Source organism: Zeugodacus cucurbitae, chromosome 5 (genome assembly GCF_028554725.1).
Source record: "Zeugodacus cucurbitae isolate PBARC_wt_2022May chromosome 5, idZeuCucr1.2, whole genome shotgun sequence".
NCBI classification, from domain to species: domain Eukaryota; kingdom Metazoa; phylum Arthropoda; class Insecta; order Diptera; family Tephritidae; genus Zeugodacus; species Zeugodacus cucurbitae.
In genome coordinates, this window is record NC_071670.1 from 48,727,609 (window position 1) to 48,746,160 (window position 18,552).

Consider the following 18,552-nt stretch of genomic DNA (forward strand, 5'->3'; position numbering starts at 1 on the left):
AGTTCAAGGAGCTTATTATGAAAATCGAGTTTTGATGCTGGATTAATGCCTGAAGTAATGTACTTTGCTAATGTGAAAATGTTAACAGCAACATGAGAAGAAAATGTCAGGACATTCCGATTCGCGCTGTTACTAAGTAATCAAGACATACGATGGGAAGTATCAACCTTTTAATCAAGATTAGGATCTAGCAGAGAATATGGAAGAGTTATAGAAACGTAATTGATCATGAGATCCTGAGAACTGATTATGCAAATGGGGTTTTGAAGTTTCTGAAAAAACTTTATGTTCTCATTTAGCAGTAGTAAATTCTTCAAACTAACATTTCTAATTCTTTTGTTTTCCTTTTTCTTTTGATGAGAGAAGCACTTATTGAAGAACATACACACATACACCAACAAAAAAAACAACAAACTACGAGAAAATCAACCAAAAATACACATAAAATCTATAATTGCATGTACTCGCTGCTGCTGGCTTATGTATGTTCTTGCCACAAGTCATAAAATTACAATTACAAAAACAAAACGCAAATTTGCTTTAGTAGTTGTGCCACACACGCAAACTCACTTGTATTGTAGTGTATAGCGAGAGATTGGCCCATTTTTATTGCGGTTTGTAGTTTTTGCATTTGCTATTTTCTTGTTGATTGCGCACAGACAAATTGCAGGCGCGATAACAACAACAACAAAACAACAACAGCTAGCTATAACAAATAAATGGAGCCGCGAATAAACAAACGGATGAGCCAGTCAACACTGCACTGCGGCTGATGTTGATGCGGCGTGGTGAGGTGCGGGGAAGAAAGTGCAATTCTCAGATGCAACCATGCGAAAGTAGGCCAATCGTATTTTTGATTTTGCTTCTTTGTTGCCACTGGAACGCCAACGAACAGTTTTGAAACATAAACTAATAACAATACACACGCATATCATATCATATCGATAGAAGTTAAAAGTGTGCGTGCAACAGCTGTTAGGTGTGCTCAGTATCAACACATAACAGTCCATCATTTCCGTTTCGTGGAAGATGCTCAAATTAGAAGCCGCCACCGCTTAATGGGCACACTTTGCACTCGCTTGTTGGTTGTATTTATTTTATTTTTTTTTGGCATTCTGCCAAGAAATTCCACAATTGTGGCGCATAGCGAGTCGATTTAGCTGACAGCCGCCTTGGCACGAAATTTATTAGTTGCACAGTGTATCTGTATCTGGCTTTGATTGCATGCCTGCCTGGAGATCATAATCAACAGCTTCCCGTGCAGCTTACAAGTGTAGCGGTTCTGAAGTACAAAAGTACATATATGGTCTGTAGAAGAGTGTTTTTATGGTATTAGGAGTGTCGTAAGAATCAGAGGAGAGTAGTGTGAATTTACATAAGGGAAATATTTAAATTCGCTAGACAGCTCAAGGTCGCCAAATTTATGACCTTTTAAATGCTTTTATTAATAGACATATTATCTAATTGGTTTTCAGATTAATAAATAAAGCAGATGGGTCTATATTATTTTAACAATTCAATGAAAATAATTCTAATAAATAATAATCTACTAAATTTAGCGAATTGGACACTTCCGACAGAGTGTGGGTGTGGTTTTATATTTTACCATATTATAATTTGAGGTTTACGATTCGATTAAAGTAATCGCCAATATTTAGATTATAACCCAAATGGGAAATCCATTTTAAAGTTTATACTCTCTTGCCTCACAAATCTTTTTTTCTCCCCCCACTATTAGCTTTGAAGTCAGAAATTACTTCTACATTCTTAAAACTCTTATACTCTGTAATCTGAGCAAAAAAACATACACGATTGTTACCAACATCCAAGAGAAATTTTCAATATTTTTTGTCAACTAAATAGATGATTGGTTAGTACAGAGATTTTTGAAATACAACATATTGAAACTTAAGGTCACTGCTATAGAATATGTACAGAGATTACAAAACACTATCCAGGGAAGGCTAGTGACCACTTGGATCATCATTGCTGTTTCTAGTTAGGTTAGGTTTGTCTGGTGGGCCAACAGCTGCCGCATAGACCAGTTATGGTCCCTAGCAATACCAGATGGAGTCCCGTCACGTATTCCCTGAGTAGTAGTCATCGGTTAGGATGCCAAAAAACAGTCCTAATTCTTCTAATTGCAATAAGAGCTTGATCAGCGATAAAAATTATTAATTTTGATTAAAATAAATGTGAGAGAAGAGGAAAATGGATCACAATGATGGATATATTGGTGACATTGAACTAGGAAGAAGAAACAAGTACAAATTTAAAGGGACTGACCCTTTATCAATAAATTCTGGCTTAATTGGCTTGGTTTGGTTTTTTTGCTCAATATTATTCAGCCAACAAAGTGATACGTTCAGAAGAAATGTTCAACAGAGCATTGAAAAGCAATTTTTTATTTATTTTGAAGTCTTTCAAGCTAAAGGCAAGGAGCGACGTATTTTTACATTTTTTGGATATGGTAAGGATTCTTGAATTTAAAAAAGCAAACCTAATCTGTATGACGCCAGCACAGGTTTTCAGAAGACTTATCATCTATGTGTGCCTTATGTTTTGCGGTCGTTGAATTCGAATCCGAGGTCCATTCCCCATCCCATCAGAGCAGGTTTTTGACATAACCCCAGAAAACTAATATGGCGGACAGCGATTTTTAAACTTCATCGGATTCGCCTAAAACTCGATACTACGCGGACTTAGGGGTCGCGGATTACGAATCCGATATCGGTTTTTTCAAAATTCAAAATAGGGGACGCTATTTTTAAAACTTCAACGGATTCGCTAGAAAATCGTTACTCGGGAGTTTTCGGAGTCGCAGATTACGAATCCGCTACGTCTTTTCAAAATTCAAAATGGTTGCAATATGGCAAATTTTTATAATGCATCTATCTAATTGAATCGCCATTTTGAATTTTTTAAAAGTAACGTCAAATTTGTAATCAGCGACGCGAGAATCTCCGAGTAACAAGATTCGAGCGATCCCGATGAAGTTTTAAAAATAGTGTCCGCCATTTTGAAATTTGAAAAACCCACACCGGATTTGTAATTTTTTAAGTGATTTAGTTATTTTGTGTCGATGAATGTTCGAAAAAAATTTATTCAATAATATTGATTTTAAAACAAATTAAAAACCATCCGAGATCAAAAAAATTATAAATCAATGTAACTATTCGTTGGTCCTCAAATTTTTTTGATAGATCAAAGTTTCGGTAATTGAAATGAGATAACTCCAAACTCAATTAAAAAATGTCTCTGACGAACTTTTTGAGGTTGACTGGACTTGAACGTTGGTAGTAGATATATAGAATTTAAAGCTACTAAGCTCGTAATTTTTAAAAATTTCACTAATTACCGTTGGTAATATAAATATTTTGTTTTACGATTCCAACACTTTAAGCGACTTAATTGAGCTTGGAGACAACATTCAGTACACAGTAGTAGCAACAAAACCAAACAAATACAAATCGAATAATTATTTGTTTATTCAATTTCGCACGCGGCAAAGCTTAAACCGAATCAATTGAATAGATCTCTGGGGATATGAACGTGTATACGATATTGCTCAATTGGTTCTAATTGCTGATGCGCTATTCCCCGGTTTCGCCTGTGCGCTTCTGCGATATTTGAATTATTTGTTGTTATTTGTTGCATGCAATTGATCATATTTAGTTTGCGGTTTGCTAAGTGGATTTATCACACGCTGCATGCAATGTGTTTGCAATATATTGGAATATTCATAAATGAAGTGTATGGAAGCGAGTGTGTTGGGTGACTTAAATGAGAGCACGAGTGGTTGGTTATCGATATGTATTTGTGGGGAATTAATTCTAAATGCTGGAAATATATTATTTAAAGAAGATGATAACCACATGTGGTTAAGAGCTGCTGCACATATTTCTATACATATGAGTCTTCAGGCCAAACAAAGCACAAAATGCATTCATTTGTTGCAAGTCAGTCTTTGGTGACACACATATACAACCACACTCAAATATATGCAACTGCATACTAGGTAAATGACTTTTATAATAAAGCTGTTAACACACATATATATATATATATATTTGGCGTAGGAACCGCTTTAAGCGATTATAGCCGAATCCACCAGAGCGCGCCACTCATTCCTCCTTTTTGCTTTTTGGCGCCAACTGGAAACACCAAGTGAAGCCAGGTCACTTTGCACTTGGTCTTTCCACCGGAGTGGAGGTCGTCCTCTTCCGCGGCTTCCTCCAGCGGGTACTGCATCGAATACTTTCAGAGCTGGAGTGTTTTCTTCCATCCGTACAACATGACCTAGCCAGCGTAGCCGCTGTCTTTTTATTCGCTGAACTATGTCAATGTCGTCGTATAAATCGTACAGCTCATCGTTCCATCGTCTGCGGTATTCGCCGTTGCCAATGTTTAGAGGACCATAAATCTTGCGCAAAACCTTTCTCTCGAAAACCCCAAGAGTCGTCTCATCGGATGTTGTCATCGTCCACGCTTCAGCGCCATACATCAGGACGGGAATAATGAGCGACTTATAGAGTTTGATTTTGGTTCGTCGAGAGAGGACTTTACTTTTCAATTGCCTACTCAGTCCAAAGTAGCACCTGTTGGCAAGAGTGATTCTGCGTTGGATTTCAAGGCTGACATTGTTGGTGTTGTTAATGCTGGTTCCCAGATAAACGAAATTATCTACAACTTCAAAGTTATGACTGTCAACAGTGACGTGGGAGCCAAGACGCGAGTGCGCTGACTGTTTGTTTGATGACAGGAGATATTTCGTCTTGTCCTCATTCACCACCAGACCCATACGCTTCGCTTCTTTATCTAGTCTGGAAAACGCAGAACAAACGGCGCGGTTGTTGCTTCCGATGATATCAATATCATCGGCATACGCCAGGAGCTGTACACTCTTGTAGAAGATTGTACCCTCTCTATTTAGTTCTGCAGCTCGTATTATTTTTTCCAGCAATAGATTGAAGAAGTCGCACGATAGTGAGTCACCCTGTCTGAAGCCTCGTTTGGTATCGAACGGCTCGGAGAGGTCCTTCCCGATCCTGACGGAGCTTTTGGTGTTGCTCAACGTCAGCTTACATAGCCGTATTAGTTTTGCAGGGATACCAAATTCAGACATCGCGGCATAAAGGCAGCTCCTTTTCGTGCTATCGAAGGCAGCTTTAAAATCGATAAAAAGATGGTGGGTATCGATTCTTCTCTCTCGGGTCTTTTCCAAGATTTGGCGCATGGTGAATATCTGGTCCATTGTAGATTTTCCAGGTCTAAAGCCACACTGATAAGGTCCAATCAGTTCGTTGACGGTGGGCTTTAGTCTTTCACACAATACGCTCGACAAAACCTTATATGCGATATTGAGGAGACTTATACCACGGTAGTTGGCGCAGATTGTGGGGTCTCCCTTCTTATGGATTGGGCAGAGCACACTAAGATTCCAATCGTCAGGCATGCTTTCTTCCGACCATATTCTACAAAGAAGCTGATGCATGCACCTTATCAGTTCTTCGCCGCCGTATTTGAATAGCTCGGCCGGTAATCCATCGGCCCCCGCCGCTTTGTTGTTCTTCAAGCGGGTAATTGCTATTCGAATTTCTTCATGGTCGGGTAATGGAACATCTATTCCATCGTCATCGATTGGGGAATCGGGTTCGCCATCTCCTGGTGTTGTACTTTCACTGCCATTGAGCAGGTCGGAGAAGTGTTCCCTCCATAATCCCAGTGTGCTCTGGACATCCGTTACCAGATTACCTTCTCGGTCCCTACATGATAATGCTCCGGTCTTGAAACCTTCTGTTAATCGCCTCATCTTTTCATAAAATTTTCGAGCATTACCCATGTCGGCCAGCTTTTCAAGCTTTTCATACTCACGCATTTCGGCCTCTTTCTTTTTACGTCTGCAAATGCGTCTCGCTTCCCTCTTCAGTTCTCGATATCTATCCCACCCCGAACGTGTTGTGGTCGATCGCAACGTTGCGAGGTAGGCAGTCTGTTTTCTCTCCACTGCGGAACGACAATTCTCATCGTACCAACTGGTTTTTTGGCGTTGCCGGAGACCAATTGTTTCGGCTGCAGCGGTATGCAATGAGTTTGAGATGCCGTTCCACAGCTCCCTTATATCGAGATGCTGATGAGTGCTCTTCGAGAGCAGGAGTGCAAATCGAGTAGAAAATCGTTCGGCTGTCGGTTGTGATTGCAGCTTTTCGACGTCGAACCTTCCTTGTGTTTGTTGACGGGCGTTCTTTGCTGCACAGAGGCGAGTGCGTATCTTTGCTGCTACTAGATAATGGTCCGAGTCAATGTTTGGTCCTCGGAGCGTACGCACGTCTAAAACACTGGAGACATGTCTTCCGTCTATCACAACGTGATCGATTTGATTGCGCGTGTTTCGATCAGGGGACAGCCACGTTGCTTGATGAATTTTTTTATGCTGGAATCTGGTACTACAGACAACCATATTTCGGGCCCCAGCGAAGTCGATCAGCCTCAGGCCGTTTGGCGATGTTTCGTCATGGAGGCTGAATTTTCCGACTGTTGTGCCAAAGACACCTTCTTTACCCACCCTGGCGTTAAAATCGCCAAGCACGATTTTGACATCGTGGCGGGGGCAGCGCTCATAGATGCGTTCTAGGCGCTCATAGAAAGCATCTTTGGTCGCATCGTCCTTCTCTTCCGTTGGGGCGTGGGCGCAAATCAGCGATATGTTGAAGAACCTCGCTTTGATGCGGATTGTGGCAAGACGTTCATCCACCGGGGTGAATGCCAGGACTCGGCGACGTAGTCTCTCTCCCACCACAAATCCAACACCGAATTTGCGCTCCTTTATATGGCCGCTGTAGTAGATGTCACAAGGACCCACCTTCTTCCGTCCTTGTCCCGTCCATCGCACTTCTTGGACGGCGGTGATGTCAGCCTTTAGTTGTATGAGGACATCAACCAGCTGGGCAGAGGCACCTTCCCAATTAAGAGTCCGGACATTCCAGGTGCATGCCCTCAAATCATAGTCCTTTATACGTTTGCCGTGGTCGTCATCAAAACGGGGGTTTCTCATCCGAGGCCTGTGTTTCTTATTCACTGGTTATTCGTTTTTATGTGGTGGGTCCCAAGCCCTACGCACAACCGCACAAGCGGGCTTCGCCTTCTCACTTTAGCTCGCCTCCAAACGGATGTCTGTTAGCTACCCAGGGGATACTTGGTCTAAAACCGGAAGTCGTGAGCTGCTTGAGTCATATGCAAAAGAATCGTTCCTGGCCACTCCCAAGTGAATGGCAATCAGAAACTTTCCTCACTTGCGTGAACTTCTACATATGACCCCATCCCCCATCCTAACACATTATCTATATCTAGATAAATAAAATAATTTCCATACGCGCTGCAAGTTTCATATGTCGAGTCTCGCCTGTCATTTATTGGTCTGCTGATGTTGGTCGCGCCGGCTGTTGCCTCGCTTGCGCAGACACACATCTGTTGGGCATTGTTCCACTGACTTAATTCTTATTGAATTGCAAGCAAGCGGCCTATTGTGGCATTGCGCAAGCATAAAAGCAAAAGAAGGCGCTGGCAACAATAACAATTACAACTGTTTGCAACATGCAGCAGAAAAGTGTTTTATTTAAAAGTTTTTTATATCTTTTTTACATTTTGTATCATCTCTTTCTTTTAAATCGTGCTGCTTTTGGTGGTCTCTTTGTCGTGAAAAATGGTGTTCAGTTACGGTTTGCATGGCGGTGAGTACAATGCTCCCATTTTCCACTGCGCTGCAGCGTTGCATGTTTGGGCGTTGTTTATACATATGTAAATTTTTCATAATTATAGGTGGCAAATATTGTGTTTGTATGGTATGGAAAATATGTTAAAGTTGTTGCTGATTTGAGAAAATTAATTTTGAAGTTGAAAAAATAATAATAATCGTGGGAAATAAGAAAACTTCAGTGTTAGCCAGAAACCTAGGTTTTTAAGGTATGTTCCAAAGATGCTTAGGGTACAGGTGTTAGAATAAATAAACAGTTAAAATCACTATAATTTTTGAGCCTCGTTGAAGCCTTCGAACCATAGCCATAACCAAGCACGATTTGCCAACTAATAAATAACTTAATAAACCCATGACAATTCCGCCGGTTGTTAGTGAAGTCCTTTTAAGCTTGGATTATCAAATATCTCCTTCCACCTTTTTGTCTTTTGAATTTCTCGGCTATGTAGAAAGCGCTACAGAGCTCGTATCTGGCAATACTATACATCTTTGACATAACTTACAAAAAGCAAAAAACGCGGATGGTGACTGGCGACGAGAAATGGATCACATACGACAATATCAAGCGAAAACGGTCGTGGTCGAAGGCCGGTGAATCGTCCCAAACAGTGGCCAAGCCGGGATTGACGCCAAGGAAGGTTTTGCTGTGGGCTTGGTGGGATTGGCAGGGAATCATCTACTATGAGCTGCTCCCACATGGCCAGACGCTTAATTCTACCATCTACTGCGAACAACGGGACCGCTTGAAGCAGGCGATCGACCAGAAGCGTCCAGAATTGGCCAACAGGAAGGGTGTAGTGTTCCACCAGGACAACGCCAGACTGCACACTCCGTTGATGACTCGTCAGAAGCTACGGGAGTTCGGATGGGAGGTTTTATCGCATCCACCATATAGCCCGGACATAGCGCCAAGTAATTACTAGCTGTTCCTGTCCATTGCGAACACCCTTGATGGTATAAAGTTGAACTCAAAAGAGGCTTGTGAAAAGTGGCTATCCGAGTTCTTCGCAAATAAGGAGCGGGGCTTCTACGAGGGGGGTATTATGAAGTTGCCGTCTAGATGGAAATAGATTAAAGTACGAAACGGCGCATATTTGCACTAAATCCGATCACTGTAACATTTTTTATAAAGCATTGAATAAAGTGCAAAAAACATTATAAGGGATAAAAACTGATTTCAATTGAGGAGAAAATCTTGATTTAATGGAAATATTACCAATATCAGTGTTAGGATTATTAAAATTTCAGACAAAGTCCAAATAAATCTTAAAAGTAAATCATATAATATATGTGATCCACACGGCAACAACGAAACCTCGACTACTAGGAGCTTGAGAACCATATGAAGTACTTTGGTCGGTGTCCACAAACTACTTTTGAAATTATCTGATGTGTCACGGTAACGGGTTTTTTTAAAGTGCCAAAATGCATCTAATCACTAGATTGCGGATTCCAGTAATGAAAAATTTTGGTTGTTTACTTTCCTATGGATATCTCGGACTATTAATGTGAAACCATATGTTTGAAAATAATAAAAAAAACGGGCTAGCTATATGTTCAAACTAGGAAACCCTCGATGGCATGACCCTAGTATTGATTATATTTTTGCGGCATTGACAATTTCTTTGAATACTTCAACTGTTCTATCAATCGATAATCAGAAAAGTTCGATTCAATCGATAATCAGTTAAAATTGTATGGTTCGGTGCCATAAAATATAAATATGAAAGACTATTTTATGTAATTATTCGAGTCAGCGAAAGCCAGAAATGTTGGATAACTGCTTTGAAACTGAAAAATATTTGCATGAAACTTGTTTGATCTTAACAAATTTCCGCTTGTTAAATCAAATTAATGGATCCTAAATATTATATCTGATTTGTATTATAAGAGAAGAGAAATTAAAAAATGATAGTTTTTTAAGCTTTGCTGAAGGGGTCATCCCATGTGCAGGGAAATTCGAAGTCATTTTAAATATACAGCAGTTAGAAGAAGGAGTTGTTTGAAGCGCTTAGTTGGCCGCTTTAAACTTTGAACGCGTTTTTCTCAAATATTTCCTCCATCACATCTCAAAAATGGTTTGACCGATGGCTTGGCAAAAATTCCGAAAATTTCGATTTTTTACAACATAAAACGCAGAATTCGCAATTTTTCCAAAAATCTACCAAAAATTATATTTTTGGTATATTCATTAGGTCCATTCCATGCACTTAAGCTTACAGATTAAAGCCCCCAATTTTTTTGTTTCCGATAAGCCAATCAGCCAGAATCGTGGAAGAAGTGCGAGCCCATTTTTTCGAGGCGGGAGTGTTCAGAACGGTTTAAATTATGTTCTACACAATATTTTTAACACATTTTAAAAATTCGCCATTTTGTTTTTTGAAAAAACCGACATCGAATTCGTAATCAACGACTCCGAAAATCCCCGAGTAGAGAGTTTCAAGTGAATCCGATGAATTTTTCAAATGATGAAGCTTTAAAAACACTGTCCGCCATATTGGTTTTCTGGGGTTATCTCAAAACTCTGATCTACTCATCAATAAGATCCCCAAGTTATGACAATTTTTTTTTGTGTGGCTGTGTTATTATTAACGATCTAACGATATTTTATAGAATATATCTGTAATCTGACACCGAAAACATAGAATGTATAGTTTTTGTTGTTGAAGTGACATGAAACATTTTCTATATTGGCTGGAAGAAACTCTGAGTCTATTTCAGTTATACGGAAATTATTGATGAGAGAACGGAGGAGAATGTACTCCATTTTTTTTACTTTTACATACATCATTACATACATTACATTACGATAAACATATGAAGTGATGTCCTTGAAACTGATGGAAAAAATTTGTAAAAATCTTCTATTAAATTCTGAACCTCCTATAAAAAATAAAATATTATTATTTAGAATATTTATAAACCTACTAAAAATTTAACGATTTTAATATCCTATTTTTATTTTTACTTTCAGATCTTCTAAACCAGAAAATCAAAACTAGCAACTTGGAATTAATGAAAACCATTGACTGATTTACTCTGCCAAAAAAACTAAGCAAACAACCTACCTACTAAGGTCTTACAAAACATATGAAACAAAAAATTTAAAAACAAGTAGTTAGCAGGAAAATAAAATTTACAAACACAAAATAAAAATAATTACGTAGCTTTTTATAACAAAAGCAGTTATTTGCGCTAATAACTAAAAAATATAGAATTATTCTAAAAAAATAATCATCATCATAATCAAAATTCAAACAAATTACTATCAATTCAGTTCCACGTCATTTGACGCAACTTTTTGCTACCAACATTAACAACCAAAAACAACTACATTAACTTCAACTCTTCATCTGGCACACAACGAGACTCGCGAAAAACGTTCCAACACCAAAGCGGGGGTAGAAAGGAATGCAGCGCTGTCCCTATATACATGAAATGCGAGAACGTTTACTGAACGAGCAGCCGCGAGAATCAGTACCGTTACAACAAATGGAGCGCGCAAATCTACTAGACAATCGACAATCGGCTGATTCCAATCAGGTCGGCACAGTGGTCAAGGTAGGGGCCATCAAAGCATACTCGTAACAAGGATACTCAAATGACACGCTGCGCGACTCTTAATTATAACTGTTTAATTATTTTCTTTATAAAATATTTTTATAAATAATTTCAAACAATTTTATTATAAATTTTTTTAAAGGCCTTTTCTGCATTTTGAAATAGTTTTCATGATCCTTGCCTTGTACAGTGAGATTTGTTTGCCATTTGAGTGCTGTTCCTATCCAGCGTTGTTGTAAATTTTACACATACAAAAACAAACAAAAAAAAAAACAAATTATGGAATATCCTTGCACGAGTACTGATTGCCCCGTTTAAGTATTTATAATTGTTTTATGGAAATTCAAAAAAATATATATTTATATTTAATTATATTTAATTATTTATATACATACATTTTATTTTGCAAATTCATCTCAACACAAATCATTGTAAATTTAACATTTTTATAAATTTGATAATTCTACATCTCAGCAACAACACACATTTTTATGATTATTGATTTCGTTAAATTGGAATTGATCGTATGTGAGAATATGAATTGGTTGTTTTAAGTTTTAAAATAAATATTTTTACATATTTGTTTTAAAGCACGACAACAAAAACGACATTACAAATAAAGAATGACGTCTTTAGATCATACCTCCCTACCAACTTTTCTTTACTTCTGTTAAGAAACTATATTTTACAGCCATTATTTCAAAGAGTTTTTATTAAAAACTGTGAATGAAAATAAAATATTATTTATATGTGCATAGCTTTATGATTTTAGATAATCTATAGTTTATAGTTAAACATTCCTACACGAATATTCACAATTCTTTAATTAGAGCATGCCGATTAAACTCACAACCCAGATTGCATTGAAACACACATACTTCATTAAGTAGAATCCTCAAAATAATAAATCATAACTGATTCTTGTGAGAAAAGCAAATAGCGAAATCGTAACCCATACAAGTTTATCTTCAAAATATATATTTTTATATTCAAAATAAAAATTCATTCCATTTACCCTATGGTGCACCCGATATCCGTCCAACAAAGCTCTCCTCAGGAATCACAGTGTCAAATATGAAAGAGTTATCGATTGTTATAGAAATAGTTTAATCTCAATTAATTAATTTCTTAATTTCTAGTTTCACGTTATTAATACAGAAAATGATCCCCAAGTGACTATGAGGAATGCTCCCAAGTTAACAGTCCTTGGCCGGATATAAAGCCGGTAACTTAAGCTTGACTGTCATTAAAACTATATTCCAGACTAAATTATTGTCAAAAACAACGTTGAAGAACTGCAATAGAACTCTTTGAAGACTAGGCAGGTATTTTATATATTCCAAACTACATATAAATTTGCAAAAAACTCGGATTTCTAAAGGGTGATTTTTTAAGAGCTTGATAACTTTTTAAAAAAAAAAAACGCATAAAATTTGCAAAATCTCATCGGTTCTTTATTTGAAACGTTAGATTGGTTCATGACATTTACTTTTTGAAGATAATTTCATTTAAATGTTGACCGCGGCTGCGTCTTAGGTGGTCCATTCGGAAAGTCCAATTTTGGGCAACTTTTTCGAGCATTTCGGCCGGAATAGCCCGAATTTCTTCGGAAATGTTGTCTTCCAAAGCTGGAATAGTTGCTGGCTTATTTCTGTAGACTTTAGACTTGACGTAGCCCCACAAAAAATAGTCTAAAGGCGTTAAATCGCATGATCTTGGTGGCCAACTTACGGGTCCATTTCTTGAGATGAATTGTTCTCCGAAGTTTTCCCTCAAAATGGCCATAGAATCGCGAGCTGTGTGGCATGTAGCGCCATCTTGTTGAAACCACATGTCAACCAAGTTCAGTTCTTCCATTTTTGGCAACAAAAAGTTTGTTAGCATCGAACGATAGCGATCGCCATTCACCGTAACGTTGCGTCCAACAGCATCTTTGAAAAAATACGGTCCAATGATTCCACCAGCGTACAAACCACACCAAACAGTGCATTTTTCGGGATGCATGGGCAGTTCTTGAACGGCTTCTGGTTGCTCTTCACCCCAAATGCGGCAATTTTGCTTATTTACGTAGCCATTCAACCAGAAATGAGCCTCATCGCTGAACAAAATTTGTCGATAAACACATTTCGAACCGAACACTGATTTTGGTAATAAAATTCAATGATTTGCAAGCGTTGCTCGTTAGTAAGTCTATTCATGATGAAATGTCAAAGCATACTGAGCATCTTTCTCTTTGACACCATGTCTGAAATCCCACGTGATCTGTCAAATACTAATGCATGAAAATCCTAACCTCAAAAAAATCACCCGTTATCATGAAATCAAAATCTTTATTAGATCTCGGTTAAATATCCAGTCTGGGATCACGTGCCTTGGAACACGATAATTATCTATTGTTTTCTGCCGTCTTTAATACTAATAAATGATAGCTATGGATATTTATTTAACTATTCTCTCGTCGATATCTAATTTTTATGCATGGTGCTTCGTACAATCCAATAAGTGTATTTCGATTAATGTCAAATTTAGACTTCTAAACCACTGATGCGGATTTGGGGAGTAAGTTTTAGACATTGAGTTGGATTATTAAGTCGAGGATAGAGTAGATTTCACGTTGACAGATTTATCAAAAACTCGCTCTTTTCACAAAAGATCATCAGAGCTATTGGTACACTACTCTATCCAACTTAAGGGGGTCATCCCATGTCACGATCTGATTTTAGTAATTTTTTACAATTTTTTTGCTACTACCAGTAGATAGAGCTTTAAGTCTATTATCATTTATTAACATATATTTCGACAGTGTAAATATAAATTTTAAGCTAAAAGTAATGTGTAGAACATTCCGTTCTAAACACCCCCCGCTTCGAAAAAATGGTTTCACACTTCCTCCGCGATTCCGCTGGTTGGCTTATCGGTAACAAATAAAATTAGCAGGTTTTATTCTGTAAGCTTAAATGAATGGAATGGATTATTACTAAATGAATGTACCAAAAATCCAATTGGTAGACACTTGAAAAAAAAAACTGCGAAATTTGGGTTTTCTTTTAGTTTTTTGCTACTAAAAAATCAACATTTTGGGAATTTTTTATTGATATTAGTTTCATGTACTGATTGAACCCAACTCAAGTCATTCAGTCAAGCCGTTTTTGAGATACAATGGATAGAAGTTTGAAAAACAAAGTTTTGAGAACAATGTGTTTAATGTATCCAGCTACCAACTCAGCGCTTCGAACAGCTCCTACTTCTAACAGCTGTATCTTTAAAACGTCTTTGAATTTTTAAAAATCTCTGTACTACCGTATTCTATATATGTTAAGTAACAACTTATAAAAAAAAATCGATCACGTGATATGGCCTCTTAATATCGATGCTAAGAGAAAAATTTAAGAAACAGACTATCATTGTGAACCATTTTTTCTATATTGACTTTCGTATCTCCAGCTCAATCCCTCCTTTCTGACTTCTTGAGGATTGACAAAATTAAAAACGAAAAAATCGATTTAGGGAAATTAATGGCTAATTAGGAAAGGAAATACTGTGGCAATAAGATTTTTATTAAACGAAGAACCTTTTGAAAAACTGCTGAGCTACTTATTATATCTTAAAATGTTCTGTAAAGATAAATTAAATGCAAATAGCAGTTTTTTATACGAAAATTGGATTTTCTTGAGAAAAGGCAACATATAAAATATACCAAACAATCAAAATCAGAAAAAATAATTTTTGATAAAATCAATTTTCTCATAAGAAAACCCATTTAAATGTAGACCTATAACAATGCATGCTTTCGATTCCAATTTAAAGTGCTTAATTACTAGACTTCCTCATTTTATTCTAAATAAATATGAGAATGTAAAATATCAAAAAAAAAAACTGTTTTCAGATGAATTTTGTAAAACGAAAAACATTAAAAATTATTGACTTCACGCTAAACTTGAAATGTATACCAAAATAAACTAACATAAATATTTCTCAAATTTTTCCCCACTTTCATTACACCCACTCCGACGAAATGCGAAATTGCTACGCCACATAAAACATACACGCACATATATTCGTGTGTACTATGTTGCCGACGATTACGACGCCGCTATTTGAAAAACAAATGAACACGCATCACGGCGGCACATATAAAATAACGCACGAAAAATTATGAAAACTTTTTGTTGTTTCGAAATTTATTTTATGGCAAATTATTAAAAACAAAACGCGCCACAACAACAACACAATTTAATAAAATTTTACCCGAGTGTAGCTGCACGCCGATGGCTATCACACGAGTCCAGCACATCAGCGCACGCCGCTAGTGCCGCGCGATCTGGGCGAGGACTTCAATTTGGATTTTGACGATGATTTTCCGATCGATGCGCGTCGGCCAAAAAATGCCAAGTAAGTTTATTAGTTTGTTTATAATTGATATAAAATTTTTTTTGATTTTCTGGAAAATCTATTGTGTTGTACCCATTTGCACACTAAAAAATTTCCACTTTGCTGTCACAACCCAACCACAATCCAAATCATACAAAAAATGTTTTAAAAATATTTTCAAAAAATTATTTCTGAAATTATTTAATTTATAAGTGTTTTAGTGCTCCGTTTAAGCTTTTGAATTTACGCTTGTAAATAAATATAGGTAAATGTTTTTCTTTAAGAGCTTTTCCGTTTTGAGCTTAAAAGCTCGGAAAAAGCTAAATTCATTAAAAAATTAAAAAAAAAAAACATTTTTATTATTTTTTTATTTCAATTGGCCACCTTTCGTATGCAATTTATTGCTACTGCTTTTACCCTTTATTCTTTTTTTCTGTAAATATTAACCCCTGTGTGCTGCCCCACTAACACGAAACCGAATTTATTTGAAACTCTTCTTTTCAAATTTTTGCCAGAAATTTACGCTTGTTTTTATAATAAAACATTTATATTCTTTTCTTTTCCTTTTACCATCCATTTCGGTTGCGTCAAATAATAAAAAAATTAAAAAATTACAAAAAAAAATTTCAAAACAAATTTGAAAAAAAAACATTCGAAATAAAATTTTGAAAAAATAAATTTGAAAACAAAAAAAAATATTGAAAACGAAATTTGCTAATGGTTTTTGTGAAATCTGAAACCCAAAAAACCAATTCGCTCACCAAAACACACACAGAAATCACTCCAGCAACGCTCTGGACCATGTTTCGATTACATCAGTGAAAAGGTTCGACTCTTCATTTTCTACTACAAACTTCATTTCGTTGCTTTAGTTGCGTTTTTCTTGGATTTGTTGAAATTAGCTTAATTATTATATACATACATACAAATTACTCGTAATTGTATATTATGTGTAGGTAGTGTTTTTGTGAAGTTCATACTGTTAATTAGACCCAAAATTTTTTGTGGTATAAAATTATATGAAATTGGCTTTTCTGAAAAAAAAAAAAAACAAATTTACTAAAAACACTCTTCTAGTTTGCACTTTTGTATGTTCAGTTCAATTTGGTTCGGGTAATTACTTTTTTGTTTCGAAAAAACGAGACAATTCTGTGTGAGCACGGGTTTTCTGTATTATAGTCCGTTTATTCGCATGGAAATTGTTATTTTTAATGCGTCTTGTTGTTGTACTTAGTCAAAATTAGTTGTACTCTTAATGAAATTTTAGGTTCTTAATTCACTTGTACGAATACTTTTGCACGTAACTGTGTCGGAATATTTGATTAATTGCACTTGCGCACTTTGGTTTGGGGTCTTTTAGAGTTTAAGGGAGTTTTAAGGATTTCTGGAATATAATTACATAAATATATTTATCTCTTATCACAAAAATATACTACTAAAATCAGAAAACTTTTTGGGTATACTCTTTATCAACTCTGAACTTTATATTTCACTTTTACTACTTCAAGCTTTTGATTTTTAGCGACTTAAGTTTGAGGATCTTTACTGTCTCATATTATTTCAAAGTACTATGAGAACTCGACTTAAAAATAGTTCTCGGAGATCGACTTAAAAATACCTCCGAGAACTATTTTTAAGTGAATTTAGATTATATGATCCTTTGAATTATGATGATAACATTATCTGAGCCTTAACAGTACAATACTCATTAATGTCAAGGTGGAAGAGCTTAGACCTCATTTAAGAAAGTTTTTTGTTTTTTGTAAAAATTTGCTAGAATTGGGTAGTTTGGAAAAAACTGAGACTGTTCAAGGTCATTTATCATACACCAATAACATTTATATACCTCTACGAGGTGACTTATATTCAACATAACGTCCAAAGATTGTTCATGCTTGGTAAAAAAAATTTTACTAAGCGAGGTTGACTACTACTGTGACCAGAATCGGGTCCACGCAATATGAACCAACATGGATTTTCTGAAGAAGTAGTTATCCTTTAGGATGCCTGCGCTTGGCGGGAATTTTAAAAAGAGGTGTGGTTTCACTAACGATATCTCTTCCATATTAACATACTGTGAAGTTCTTAAGTGCTGAAGCCGTTGCCTTGACACTGAAGGACAAGCACACAAATGTTGTTCTATTTTTTCTCTGGTACCTTGCTCTTGACATTTTCTGCATTCTTTGCTATCTGTCAGTCTCATTTTGTAGACGTGCGCCGGCACCAGACTCTGATCAGTGAATTCATGTTGAGATCATGTACGTATATTTCCTTCTACGGAGCGTCAGTATGAACATCGTGTATTTCTGATCTACCGCTTTACACATAACTTTTACGATTTTGTATCTCGGTAGATCCTTCCAGCGCGTTTTGACCTTTCTTAACAAGTCTAGATCATCATAAAGGCACTACACGGGTTAACCTACGATCACGCTTTCAACAACAAAATTTGAAACAAGTAAGGAAGGGCTAAGTTCGCCCTTTCTCCATTTTGTAAAAAAATCAGAGTGCAGCTTCCATCTGCCATTTCTTATGTGGCGTTTTTCGTTATTGAGTTAACCCACTTTTAGTAGTTTTCAACATAACCTTTGTATGGGAGGTGGGTGTAGTTACAATCCGATTTCCTCCATTTTTGGACTGTATAAGGTAGTACCTAAAAGAAACGACTCTAGAAAGTTTCCTTGATATACCTTTAGTAGTTTGCGAGATATGTACAAAAAACTTAGAAGGGGGAGGGGCCATGCCCGATCCTTCATACCAAATTTTACTTCCATAGCTTTATTTATAGCTTAGTTATGGCAGTTAGTTAGTGTTTTCGGTTTTCGCCATTTTGTGGGCGTGGCAGTGGTCCAATTACGCCCATTATC

At 36.7% G+C, this 18,552-nt stretch overlaps 1 protein-coding gene across 7 annotated transcripts in view; it reads left to right on the forward strand.

The window, feature by feature from the left end:
- Otop2_1 (proton channel OtopLc) overlaps window positions 1-18,552 on the forward strand; it is a 121,945-nt gene that overhangs the window by 51,332 nt on the left and 52,061 nt on the right. For 6 of the 7 annotated variants that reach the window (XM_011184080.3, XM_029040173.2, XM_011184083.3 and 3 more), the window contains exons 2-3: window positions 10,728-11,296; window positions 15,573-15,706. In XM_011184080.3, the coding sequence (XP_011182382.1) occupies window positions 11,165-11,296; window positions 15,573-15,706 (266 nt within the window). In that variant the 5' untranslated portion in view covers window positions 10,728-11,164. Of the gene's footprint in view, window positions 1-10,727; window positions 11,297-15,572; window positions 15,707-16,460; window positions 16,512-18,552 lie in introns of all 7 variants that reach the window. The other variant, XM_029040174.2, reaches the window with a different exon arrangement.